The following is a 14,109-nucleotide window of genomic DNA, read 5'->3' on the forward strand; positions in this document are numbered from 1 at the left end:
CTGAAATTAGTTTTCTCTGCAGGGTGGCTGAGTCCTCCCTTAGAAATGAAGTGAGAAGTTCAATCGATGGAAAAACACTGCTCCTCCGCATTGAGAGGAGCCAGTTGAGGTGAGGTGAGTTTAGCCTCCTAGGCGCCTCCCTCTGGAGGTGTTCCGGGCGGAAGACTGGCAAGAGTCCCGTGGGACGACCCAGGATACGCTGAAGAGACTTGATCTCTAGGCTGGCTTGGGAACGCTTCGGGATCCCGTTGGATGAGCTTATCGAGGTGGCTTGGGATAGGGAGGTCTGGGCTTCCCTGCTTATTTATTTTTTTTAAGGTGACTATCATCCTAAGCTTTAAACTGAACTATATCCTTTAAGTCGATACATTTGAGAAGTGGAAACATTGGGGTCATCGCTCGTCATTAGGGTGGACCAGTGGGTCCCGAAGACAGACCAGTCGAGAAGCACTGTTTGAAACAATTGTCAGAAGACAACGTAATGACATCCCGGACATTTCCTCTTTGTCCCACAGAAGCCTCGCTCGGAGACTGTACGAAGTTCTTTGCGCTTGTTGACGTCAAGCGCCTGCAGGCTCCAAAGCGAATGCAGAAAGGCGCTTCCTCCAGAAGGTTGCCCGGGGCCAGACATGCAGCTCGTCACCCAGCAGGTCATCCAATGCGCTTACGACATCGCAAAGGCGGCTAAGCAGCTCGTCACTATCACCACAAAGGAGAACACAAACTAACAGCAATTAGAATGCCACATGCATCTCTAGTTGGTGAGATTTTTTTAAGTGGTATATGCATGTCTTCTTTTTTGATGGTTTGACAATTTGGTATGGATTGAAAGGAATCATTACGCTATCCGCAATAGCACAATTTTACTTAAGGGACACTGTGTATAATTTAGTGCAGCCATATCAAACATATGGCCCGTGGTCCAAAATTAACCAGAGACATTTTTTAAAGCAAGTCTCTAGCTCATTTCCATCAAAACGTATGCTTTTTTTTTTTTGAACAAATATAAACCAAAAGCTCCTTCTCACAGCTAGAGGGCAGTAAAGGTGTAAAAGAGCTGACGTCCAGCAAAAGTTCTATCCATAAGGACAACTTATCTTTGAGAACAGGTGTTCTCTGTGACAAACAACAAAGCAGCACTCTAGATTAACAAACACTTGAATGACATTGTTAAATCTGCTTCTACTCAAGATTTGACACCTGATGTTGATGCACTTGTAGAAGTGAAAATATGGCAAGTTTCAGGAGCCCACATCAGCAAGTACACTGCAGGAGTGCAATGAAAGGGGAAAAAGGTATCTGTCGCGTCATTTGTTTGCACAGGTGATTGAAAATAAGATTTATCTGGTTTCATGTTAAAGACAATATTGTACAGTATTTTCTTAGCCTCCGTAGAACTGGCCTGGTAGTTGAATCCAATGTCATTGCCTGTTTGCTCCTAAAACTGTTATTTTATATATATATATTTTTTTATGTATTCATTCTAAGCAGTATGACAATTGATGCAAGAATTCTTTATTAATAGCTCCCACTTGAGTTTATTTAGTGTGGAGAGTTGGTTCAGATGTAAAGCTGACTCTATTAAACAATTAAAATAATTTAAAACATTCAATGCCATATATAAAAATCATTTATTTCCATTGTTGTTGAACAAATGTGTTGTGCCATTGAAAATATGTCATCCGTGATTATAATTTGTAGGGTAAGCTACAACTGTTGGCTGACTGATAAAGAATAGTACTGAAAAACAAATATTTTGGCCTTGACATTTCTTTTAAATTAATCCGGCCCACCTGAGAACATAGTCTGGATCCTTCCCTGAGCCCAACTGAGTTTAACATGGCTGTTCAAATTATTAAAAAACAAAAAAAAACATTGATTTGAATAAGAGGCAAATATATCTGAACTATCATATAAACGTGCATTTTTATAGAAAATACTTGGACCTCGAGAAATGCATTTATATTACATAACGTGCCTCACCCAGAGGGAGCTGACATAAATGTCCGCCTTCTTGCTGTTACGGGTCCCAAAAGACCCAAGAACTCAATGCCTGCGTGCTGGAGACATTTCTAGCATCACATTTTATGACCTATAAGGCACACTATTTTTGAAGGCGTGCCTTAAAATCTAGTCTTTTTAGGGGTGCCTTATATTCTGGAATATACAGAAATTTAAAAACATTGTGTGTGGTTTGGTCATGGAGTCTCTGTGGTTTGTATTCTTCCTTGTGATTTTCAGTTACACTACAGCACCTGCTTGTGGTCAAAATGTACACACTGTCCCTTAAAAAAAAATCTGTAAAATTAATGTAATGAAGGACATTAATAAAATATCGAATACCACAAAATATGATAAGCTTCCCTAAATTGCACAATCATGAAAAGATAACAAAGCTTTTTTTAATTACCCATCAGCATTTCAATTTGTGGAATGGAAAAGCTTATGTGTCAAGTCAGTAACACACTATTCCGCAGCTAGTTTGCCAGATTTGATCGCATTTAAGCTATATATGTTTCTACCATGTGCAAAGTTGACATGTGTGCCAATACAGTGCTGGCATTGTTACAAATAGCTACAAAGATGTGTTTTGTGTTGTCATATCTGTCCATGTCTCGTTTCCTGGTTGCACAAGTTAATGGAATGCTGGGATGTATTGTACTGTATATGACGCATTTGCTTATGTTGGAATTTGGGATTTTTTTAAAAATAAAACTTAATTTATTTAAAAGTGACATCAGACTCTTTAAGACATCATTGAATTTATGGCACAACTTATTAAAATTCTACAAACACATGCAAAATTATTCTTAAACACTTTTGGGTCACAAAATGGCACCTAAGTATTTTTCTTGAGGCAAAAAGAGAAAAACAGGATTAAAGTGGCTCAATTCCAGGCTACTCGAGGCTTGCCGTAAATCTGAAATGGAGAGAAAAAAAAGTTGTGTTTGCATCGATGAGGATAACATGTTTGCTGACATATTTTGATAAGTAACATTTTTTCCCTGAAAAAATAACACAAAGTTTGAGTGCGCTTTATACACAAGGTTTTTCAGTATGACAGTCATGTAATCAATCTCCTGCTCTAATATCATTATGGCATTGTCATATGACGCTTCACTGGTCGCACCAAAGAAGACACCTCTACTTAGAAAACCTTTTTCTGCCCGGCTTACTGAGAAGAGCAGGCTCTTTCGGCTCCCAAACGGCTCCTCAGCTCTTTGTTTTTTTTAATAATACATTATCAATAATAATAAAACACTATGCACACAATTATTTAGTAATTAGTAATTTCATGTTTTGCAGGGTATCCCTTAAAAACACACGAAATAAATTAAAATATTTACAAATCTACAAAAAAATGTAAAATACAAAACACTTTTAGCTTTTTACACATTATGTTCAAAGTCAAACTATAACACAAAATCCTTGAAGATAATAATAATAATAATAATAATTTCCTTGTATTGTCATTCTGTGTAACAATGTACACAGAACGAAATGTCGATTGCACCTGACCCGTTGTAGCGAGCCGATGCAGCCGCAGCCAACAGAGGGCGCCGCCGACCACTTTTTAAGTCTTAGGAATGACTCGGCCGGGGCGCGAACCACCGACCTCCCAGTCTCAAAGCGGGCGCCTTACCATCTAGGCTACTGAGCTGGTGCAAAAGAATAAAATAAAACAATATTAACTCTTCAGTGCTATTAATGATGAAATGCAAAAAAACAACTATATTAACTAATTTAGACAAATCCTCGGAAAAATGCAAAAGAATATAAATATAAATGAGTAAAACAAAAAGCAAAATATCAGCAGACTCTAAGATTGAAAGATTATATGCACTCTTCTTCAGAGCAATCAAAATGTTTAAAATGAGTCAAAAAATTTTTTTTTTTCCCTCCCAATTGAACTCAATTATTCCCCAGCAGCTCTAGAGCCCTTTGCGTGTCTGTAAACAAGTGCGACGTGGCCAAGCTGCGCCTGCATTTTTGCAGCAGAATGTTACAATTAATGTCAGTTTATACTAGCCCATTAACACAAAAAGATTATTGATAGGAACAGCGCAAAGTGTGTGCTTAGCAGAAAGATGGCGACTTTATTTTAGTTATCAGACTCAACAAAAAAGATGTTCTTTTGATCAGCGCTGTATTTTGCCCTTTGGATGTACAGGAATTTTTTTTTTAAAAAAAGCCTTAAATCTGGCCATAAAAAGGTGAACAAACCCTGTCCCTAGCAGATCCCTGGCGCCTTTAAAAAAAATTTGATAATGGAAAAATATATGGTTTCTGTTAGACTAAACAGGACACAGGTAAATGCTGTTTTCCATAATGTCTATATGTCGACAACGTATCTTGTAAAGTGGATCTTGTCATTTATCAATTCAGTTATGTAATAAAGAGCAACATTTCTTTTAAAATATAATTTGACAATACAGTAAAGATAAATTTAAAAACTTTGATATAGTACAGTACTTTTATTTAAAATAGCCTGTAAGTTGGCTTTGTTTCTGATTAATGTAAATAAAAGATTTCTACTTGGCGGGTTAAGACTATCGCGGGACATTTTTGGAACGCAACCCTGCAAAAACGAGAGATTACTGGGTAGCCAAATTTTGGTTGTATTGGGATTTGTACCCGAGCCATGGCAGAGAACGCCAAAAGCCTATTAGTGGACTACTAGTGATGTATATGAGCATTGGGTTTTGTCTCATTATCACATTACCTTTGGTCATGGTAGCAGAGACAAATGTGTCACTCAGAATGCGAACGATTTATTGTCATTATGTGAAACGCAAAACAAAATTAGCATTCGTCTCTAGTACCATGACTAAAAACAGTGTAATAATGAGATAGAATCTACTTCCTTTTTGCATCTACAAAACTTTATACCAAAGTCTAATTAAAAATGAGGGGTGCTTGTTATACCCGAGTGTGCATTATACACAAATAATCACAGTGTATAGCGATCTGACCTTGGGTGGGCACATGCCATTCATTATTCTCTGCTTTTGTGCAACCTGATGAAGTTCCTTAATCCTGCATTGCTCTTTCCACCGTTCTTGAAGCTGCTGCTCCTCCCAGCGCTCTTGAAGTTGCTTCTCCTCCTGCAGGATGCACGTGTAAACTGCATCACAAAGCTCGCATATGTAAACGACAAACACCTTCTCGTACCTGTTCTTTCCTCCGACGCAGTTCTTCTTCCCTTTGCTGGCGCCTGAGCTCCTTCTCCTGCTCTAGCTCTTGAATCAGCGCCTCTCGCTTTCTCAGGGACTCTAATTGAGCCTCGCGGTTTTTCCGCATCTTCAGCTCAAGCATCTGCCGTCTTCCAGTGAGGACCTTTTACAGGGACAATACAAGATGGATTTCGTCTAAAGTTTCTACATTTGCTCACTTTAGGAAATAAAGGCACCTCATGCATGAGTAGTTCTCTGGCTCTTCTCTCCTTTTCCCATGTCGCTTCTCGTTTCTCCCACACACTTTGAGCTTCATCTCTGAATTGGAAGTGGAATTTAGACATGCAAAAAAGATATATTTAAGCACTATAAAGGAAATGGACTATTCACCATATAAAATGCTAAATCGCATAAATAGAGTGGTGAACGCAAGCAGTAACATTTGAAAAACAAACAAAGCGGCCGTCCACCTGTGAAGGAGATCGAGCTCGGCCTCCCGCTCTCTCTCCAGTTGAAGCTGCTCTTCAATTACTCGAATCATCCAAGCAGCATCAGCAAAGATTTTTTCTCTTTGAGTTCCCTCAGCCTGAACCGTCTCTTGTTCTCCTTTCAGTAAGACTGTCAAAATTTTATGATCCGACGCCTGAAGGGTACACAGGCAAACTTTGTTCAGATTAAGGCTGAACTAATGACTCCTGTATTTTAACCTTCATGACATGCAGGTACATATTAAGTACATTTTCATGTTTTTTGAATTTTCAATCAAAGAGAGAGCATTAAAAAGTGAACACACAAGAGCTAAAATTCCCCCCGGGTTGTGGAAATATGTAGATGTTAAAATTGGCACTGTGCTGTAATTTTTATGTCATTGCATTTGGTAGCCAACCACCGACTAGACACAAAACAAGCTATGTACATTATTTGATGTAAAGACATCCTTTATAATTCCTACTATTTGATATATTATAAAGCTGGTGTATTTCAATGCATTCCCCAGTATTATGAAAATTATGTGATGCCACTGAACAATTGGAGTGGATGGAGACCAGAAGAGATGTAACTACTGAATGACTCCTCTACCCCTCATTATGAGAGCTCTCATGTAGCAGGATTTTTGAAGAATGGTGGCGGTGTTACGCTTACTTCTGAAAATTAACTAAAATTGAATAAATCTGGTATTTACTTATTTGTATATACTTACTTATTTTCTTCACTGTAAATTTAATGTTGATGGTGTCTGTGTATTGTTTGTGGATGCCCTTGCAACATCCATATCAGGTTGGTCATCCTGGAAGGGGATTACCTCTTGTATGGCCCCTTCTCAAGGTTTCCTGTCTACCTCATGCTGAGGTTTTCCTTGCCCTAATTTATGTTTTAGAGCAGGAAATAGTGTACAAATAGTCTGTAGTCTGTAAAGCCCTTTGAGACTTCTCTTTATTAAGGTCTAAACGAATAAACATAATTTGACTTGACATAAATGGCTGAGTTATCACGCCCCGAAAAATGTACACTGACATGCATTGTGTCAGAAAATAAACGGATGCCAAGAGGGTTAAATAGGCAACTAATGACTGACTATGAAAATTACAACAACAAAAAAAATCTTACATTTGTAGCAGCCCTAATTGATATTCGTCTTTATGACCTTGTCATGACTATTGGCTGCTTTTGTCAAGTTTTCCCTAAAACTGTTTCCCGACCACTGACACCTGTGTTCCAATAGTCTTTATCTAGAAATTTTCCAATTTGATCCAATTTTCGACAAGTGATTTACAATAATTCCCCAAAATGTTGCCGTTGTCAAGTAAGTTCTCCAGTCATCAGTAGAGTAACTAATATTATTATTATGGTGATGGCAGCGGACAGCTGTATATGAAAAACTGATGAGGTAGCGGAGGAAATAATTTTAATAACATCAAACATAAAACATTTTTTTTTTCCTATTTGAATTATTTCTAGTAGGGAAAAAAGTTTGAAACATCTCATTTCATCAGCTGCACCGCTTATCCTCAGTAGGGTCGCGGGGGTGCTGGAGCCCACCCCAGCAATCATCGGGCAGTGGGAAAAATTTGTTGAACTGGCAAATATTATTGCTCATTTTAAGTACCGATTTTACTAGAAAAAAGTGAAAAAAGAAAGTATAACTTGAAAAACAGGTTAAAAAATTGTTTTTAAATCATAATAGGAAAGATCACACATGACATCTTACTTCTTTGCCTTTCTGTGACTAATCCTGCTATATGTAGAAATAAATGTATAAATATATGACATTTCAATAAAAGAACAATGTCATGTATTGCTTAAATATATTACATAAATGCAATTATTTTCATACATTCATTCATAGTGATTTATTTTGTCATTCATTTATTTGTTCGTTTTTTTTATTTAATAGTGTATTTAATTTTTGGTCGTGTATTTAGTCATCTATTTTGGTATTTAGTTGCGTATTTAGGCACATTTAGATAGGTATTTTGTCACGTATTTAGTCATTTATTATTTAGTCGGGTATTTAGTCGTCTATTTAGCTGTGTGATTAGTCATGTATATTGGTGTTTATTTAGTTTTTATTTTATCTTGTATTAAGGCACAACAAATTGTTATTGAAACGAGGGGGGCAGGTCAAAATGGCTGAGCATTTTACTTATTGGTGAAACATGACAAGACAAAATACATTACAAAATAAATGACAAAATACCAAATTAAATAAATTATTTTGTCAATAATTGATTTTGATGTGTGGTAATTTATCTGTATTTTTTGTGTGCTTTTAGTCATTTAGTTTTATTTTGCTGTGTTTTAGTAACTTATTTAGTCATTTATTTCTGTATGTTGTCGTGTATTTCGTCAGAAAGTTGTTATTCAAATGAGGGGGTGGGTCGAACTGGCTGAGCTTTTCACCTACCTGTGTAAAAGGAAATGACAAAAACACTACAATGGACAAAACACCAAAATAAAAATAAATAATGACAAAATGCATAAATATATAAATTGCATAAATGTCATATGTTACGGTTTTAAGTGATTTATTTATGCAATCTTATTTATATGGCATATATTTCTTGGTTTGTGTACATTTTTTCGATATGTGGCAGGATTGGTCCTCCATCCATCCATCCATTATCTGCGCTGCTTATCCTCAGTAGGGTCACGGGCGTGCTGGAGCCCATCCAAATTATCTTCGGGGAGTGGGCAGGGGAGACCCTAAACTGGTTGCCAGCCAGTCGCAGGGCACACAGGGACGGTCAATTTGCTCGCTCATTCACACCTAGGGACGATTTGGACCGTCCAATTAACCTAACATGCATGTTTTTGGAATGTGGGAGGAAACCGGAGTGACCGGAGGAAACCCATGCAACCACGGGGAGAACATGCAAACTCCACACAGGAGGTTTCGATCTCATGACCTCAGAACTGTACCGCACATGTGTTAACCACTGCGACACCATGGTGCCCATTGGTCCTCCATTATTCAAAATTCTTTTGGTGATTTTTAAATATTTTTGCCACGTTACTGACACTTTACATCCATCGGGGTTAATGCAAAAAAAGTATTTGCCAATTCCGAAAACAAACTTTTAAAACCTCACCAGCTCGTCCTGCACCTGCTGCGCTCGCCTCTGAAGCTGAGCTCTATAATGTCGGATCAGGAAATTCCTAATTGGGGAAATATTCAACAATCTTAAGTTTTTCACCACCAGTTGGAATACCTCTCTCGGTTTTCCTTACCGCATTTCAGCCATCCTGTGCCTTTCCTCAAACCTTCTTCTCTCTCCCTCCATCTTCTCCATCTCCCACAGCTTGACTTGCAAAGATTCTTCTTCTTTCTTAATATGAGTTGCCTTGGCCATAGAAAAAAATGATTTCAACTTTAGTTGAAATTTTCCTCATCGTCCTTTTTTTTTAATATATATATCTGTGTGTACCTCTTCTTCCATGAACCTCAGTTCTTCCATTTTTTGGTGAACTTGTAATCTGTTATGCTCTACACGTTTACTGTCGTCCTCCACGTGTGTAATCTTCTCACACTCTTCTCTTTGGGTCCGTTCACATTCTTTTTGAAAGTGACACATTTTCTCCGCTTCCACTTCTTGCTGCATGTTTGAAGAAACTACTGTCAATTCCAAAATACAAGCCGCTACTTATTTGATACATTTTAAACACTGCAGCTTTTAAATACGGTACGGCTTTTTTTGTGTGGCGGCAGCGAAGAAGACAGTGAGTTGCCCTTTTCCATAATGCATGCATTCTAAATACAAAACACAGTGGTGACACTTGGAAACATTTATGAATGACTTCATTTTTATAGGTGTTTAGACCTGCGGCTTTGAATCCACGACAGCTTGTACAAAGACAAAATTAAGTTTTGTTCTTAAATTTGAGCTTGCGTTCTTTAATTCTGTGCTCACTGCAGTCCCAGAATTTATGGTAAATATTTCTCAACCACAGATTTTGTTAGGAGCAAGAATGTAACGTTTGATTTGAAATTGCTCACAAATAATAGAAATATGATGATGTTTTACAGGTTAGCTTACCTGCTTCTTTTCAGACTGCCCTTGTAAGGGGTTGAAAACTTGATGTCGCTCGTACTGTAAACAAATAAAGGCAAGGCAGGACAGAACACATAAATGAGCGTGTGAAAAGAGGACTTATTTGTATTTCTGATTTGTTATGCCAAAGTCAATAAACTGCAGCTTTGTTCCTTTCTTTAAGATAAAAATAAATTTATGTGAGTGTGTGTGTGTGTACCAGTTGTGATTCAAGGTTGTTTCTCATACGATGCTCCTTCAGAAGCTCCTGTGCTAGCTGGAAGTACAACACATTGATAAGCTATATTGACACACAGGAAAGGGTATCATGTATGCATACAAAATTGACTTCATGACCTTTTTCCTCCTTTCTTCTCCTGAAGAGGGTTTCGCCTCTGCTTTAAAAGCACTGCTGTTGGTCAATACAAGTTCCATTTCTGCGTCAAACTGCTTTTTCTCATCTTTGAGCATTTCCTTGAGTCGTATCCTTCGCTCTTCCAAAGTATCAATGTTGTCTTCCTCCTGCCTCTGTTTCAAATATGCTGCCATGCTAGCAAAGCAAACAAAGATGTTGCCTGGTGGGGTTACATGTTTTCTATACCATGTTTACATTTTTGTAATGATAGAACTTAAAATGACTATAGCAAGACACGTATTTTAATTTATTAATTTTGAATTTCTTAAGTGATTTAATTTTTCTCACGCCTCCTTATTGTATTCATGTCCTTTTTATACTGAGTGTGTATTAAGTTTCTTATATGCCTTGCAGTGTTCTCGTTTGCCCGCGTCGCTGCCACTTCCTAGTCTTGCTTCCTGTATCCAGTGATTGAAGTGTGTAGCTGGCATCGTATGGCAAGTATCGCCATACTTGACTTGACAATGGACACCATAACATTAAAAGGTGAAAGGTTGGCACTGAAGAGTGAAGTGAAATGCGCACGTTGTCCTAGACGCATCAACGTGCGTCCCTGGGACGCCACTTTTTTTGACACAAAATTATCATTATTCCCCCATTACTTTTTTCATTAACAAAGGTTTACCGCACTCCAAACTTTTCGTCAGGCAGATCCGCCATTGTTGTTATGGTCTCGCGCTGATCTCGGCAAACGAGATCTCGTCGCTTCGAGATTACATCATTGTTGTGGCGGTTATCGAGTGAATGAGAAGTATGCCTCCGGAAAAACAGTTGTTATTAGGTGCAAATCAACAAAAAAATGGTAATTTCTTCAGTGTCAGTAATAAGTCGAAACATAATACAGAAAGTGGTAACAACGGCAATAATTCCGGCACGAAAAAAACGGCGGAGAAATTCTTCAGAAGATCGCGCAGGCAAGGGAAAACGTGTGATGAAGCGAACTATTCGACGAAAGAAAATAAACAAAAGAATACTCCTATCAAGAAAATGACTTTTCTGCAAAAATGGACTAAATTATATTACTGGTTACGCTATGAGGAGCATGATAATGGAGGATACATGTTCTGTGATGTGTGCACCCAGCAACACAACAACACCAGCTTATTAAGGTGCATCTTACCAAACAATTGGACCTTGAGAAAGCATTACAACTGTGCTGGGACAGCAAACCACAAAGAATATATGAAATGAAAAATCTGAAGTGATTAAAGCTGCATGAATATACAGACTAATATTTCAGCAATATCATTTTGTATAATGTACAATATTTTTGAGAACTGAAAAATCTGAAGTGATAACTGCTTTGTATAACCAATTAAGTGTGATGATTAAAATGGAATGAAAATAGATTATATATTTGTCGACGATTTACAATTTCAAACTCGATAACACTAAATTTTGGGGACCCATAGATCTCTGTCGGGACCCATAGATTTTTGGGCATGCGAGTCCCCGGGACCCATCACTTTTCAGAGGTAAAATGAACACTGGCCTGGTACACTTCTCATTTAGACTTCTGAGTCCTTAATTACAGTTTTTGTCTTGACATCTATAGCCGTCAATGGCAAGCTAGCTCGAATGGATGCTTGACGTCCAAAGGAGTGTATGGCAGCCCAGGCAATATGGATCGTTGAAGCGTCTAGCTGTTAATGGCAGCCTAGGTAAAATGAATCCCTAACACCTAAAGCAGTAAATAGCAGTATAGCTAACATGGATCTTTGATGTTTGCAGCGGTCAATGGCAGTCTAGATTGAATGCATGTTTGACGTCAGTGGCAGTGTCTGGCAACCCAGTTAAAATGAATCTTTGACATCTATAGCCGCATTTGTGAATAAATAGGGTAATGTGGTTACTTAACACACATTTCAAGCAAATTTTCCTGTTCTTTGTTTCGTACCTCTGGTGGAAAGAGTGTCGAGAGGTCCATTCAGAATGAAAATAGTTGCGGACGCTCTGTTCCCTGAAGTACTTTGCGTTCCCCGCCATCTGCTCCCACCTCCGACATTGTTGCTCCCTCTTTCGGGCCAACTGGTGGCCAAGTGTTCGGTTCCGAAAGGGCGCATATGTAGAGAATGATGGCAAAGCCATTTACTTGCCTGCGAAGAAAAATCGAGTCACACAATAAATGATGTTGCAGCTTCAAGCCTTCACTCTCTCCTCCCAGCGTCTACGTGACGTATTATATTATGCTAGCAAGCGCACAAAACATTTAGCCTATAGCATCTTTCACAAAGCTAGCCCATAACATGTTTTCATAAAAATGTGACTCTTGAACGTTGCAGGGTTGGTATTTTTTACACGTGTACCAGCATTTATTAGCTAACCGAAAGGCGTTTAAAAAGAGCATTATTGTATACCGGAGTCATCGATACTAAGCGCCGTTTGTTGTCTTCTTACTTCCTGGTTGCTAGTGTTCACGTTACTACGGAAACGCAGAAAGTTCAAATGTTTTGGGGGGGAGTTTTATTTGATTTAAAATATATAATATAATAAAGTATTCGGTTCAAATAACTAAAAAAGTTGAAAAGCACTCGTTGAATCAAGCTTATTAAATCACTTAAAATAGAATAAAACATTTATCGATAAAAGTATCTCTTAGAATGACCAGCCTTTTGGATTGATAATTACAGATTATGTCTTTTGACCGACATTTTACAAACACTAAAACAAAATTCCACGTCTGGAATTTCAAAAATCTTATTTATGGATCCATCCACATCATTTAGTTGTCAATTACTAGATTTTTTTGAGTATGATGTTTTGGTTTTGACCAACTTTTGTAGTGAGTTAGCCATTCACCCGTGGATTTATGTCTTCATACAGTACTTTGTGTTGCATTTTGGTGTCTGAAACGTGCTATAAGAACAAATTCGAATTTTATTTTATTTGAATAAACAATATTCTATTCTATTCTATTCTATTCTATTCTATTCTATTCTATTCTATTCTATTCTATTCTTTTTTAAAACACCACAGATCAACCTCCCTTCCCAAAAGAGAAAAAAAGTAATAATTACATAACAATAATATGTTTGATGATATCCAGTCTTACGAGTCATGTCAAAGACACTCAATATAATAATTTTGCTAGTGCTAACTACCTACGTTAGTGTCTTACCGTTACCATTTCTTAAAACAAAATGAGTTGCTTTTACAGTGACTAACCAGGCGTTCGAAAAAGTAATCTTCAGAATATAGCATGTACTGCGAACTCTTATGTGCTTTATCATAAACTATATTACGCCAAAAGAACTGTGAAATTATCAACAGGAAATGAAAGTTCAGAAGATAAAACGTTATTTCGCCAAAGTAAATATTTTCAACACACTCAAAAGTAATTTCTATACAAGGTGTATCTGTCCTGTGCTTAACTCTTCTATTACAATCCCCCAAAACGTATGTACAAAGTCGTAAGTAGTAACATTGGCACCAGGGGGACATTTCACGCTGGGCGCACATTTTAGCGAAGCGCAGCAATGCTATGAAGACCTGGTAGGCATCCAGACTTTTGTAAGCTTTTAGATCAGCATTGGGGTATGGGGATACTCCATTTACAATATACATGAGTGGTACAGATTGTGTGGACTGAAGTCTGGCAGACTGGAGGATTCGGTTAGATGTGTGAATATGTCAAGAGGAAGACTGTATAGGTCTGGTAGCTAGCATTTGTAAAGCTATTCTCACTTTCTCTAAATAGTGTTCTTTGTGCTTTTCGACAAGATGTGCTACCTCATCCAAAAGCTGGACTAAATTGGCTTGAATAGTCATTGCCAATGGTGTGGAATAGTGTAGCTGTTTTTGTTGTTGTCTGTTTACTCGCCTCACCCATTGTCTACTACAGCTTACTGCCGTCCTTCATGGTGTCGTCACATGGTTACGTCACGTGTGTGCAAAGAGTCAATATCAGTAGGTGACAGCAGATTAGTGGTTTTTTATTCATATACCATATACTAAAGATGGCAAAATGAAGCTCCATAAAGCAGTGAAGCCC

General features: G+C 37.9%; 2 protein-coding genes across 4 annotated transcripts in view; one reads left to right on the forward strand and one right to left on the reverse strand.

Moving 5' to 3' along the window:
* The window catches only part of git2a (G protein-coupled receptor kinase interacting ArfGAP 2a), a 36,804-nt gene extending 34,069 nt beyond the window's left edge, over positions 1-2,735 (forward strand). For all 3 annotated transcript variants that reach the window (XM_088335902.1, XM_088335900.1, XM_088335901.1), the window contains one exon: positions 516-2,735. In XM_088335902.1, coding sequence (XP_088192028.1) covers positions 516-728 — 213 coding nt within the window. In that variant the 3' untranslated portion in view covers positions 729-2,735. The remainder of the gene's footprint in view (positions 1-515) is intronic.
* Positions 1,458-12,581, reverse strand: tchp (trichoplein, keratin filament binding). The gene is made up of 13 exons (XM_088335907.1): positions 12,476-12,581; positions 12,016-12,214; positions 10,061-10,253; positions 9,924-9,980; positions 9,710-9,763; positions 9,101-9,268; positions 8,904-9,016; positions 8,765-8,831; positions 5,645-5,817; positions 5,411-5,492; positions 5,173-5,337; positions 4,974-5,105; positions 1,458-2,920 (listed from the first exon to the last, which is right to left on the reverse strand). Exons 2-13 carry the CDS (start codon positions 12,204-12,206, stop codon positions 2,888-2,890), a joined length of 1,428 nt encoding a protein of 475 aa, XP_088192033.1. The 5' UTR covers positions 12,207-12,214; positions 12,476-12,581; the 3' UTR covers positions 1,458-2,887.
* Between the last annotated feature and the right edge of the window lie 1,528 nt (positions 12,582-14,109).

This window comes from Urocampus carinirostris, chromosome 5 (genome assembly GCF_059441175.1).
Source record: "Urocampus carinirostris isolate Australia breed hairy pipefish chromosome 5, RoL_Ucar_1.0, whole genome shotgun sequence".
NCBI lineage: Eukaryota > Metazoa > Chordata > Actinopteri > Syngnathiformes > Syngnathidae > Urocampus > Urocampus carinirostris.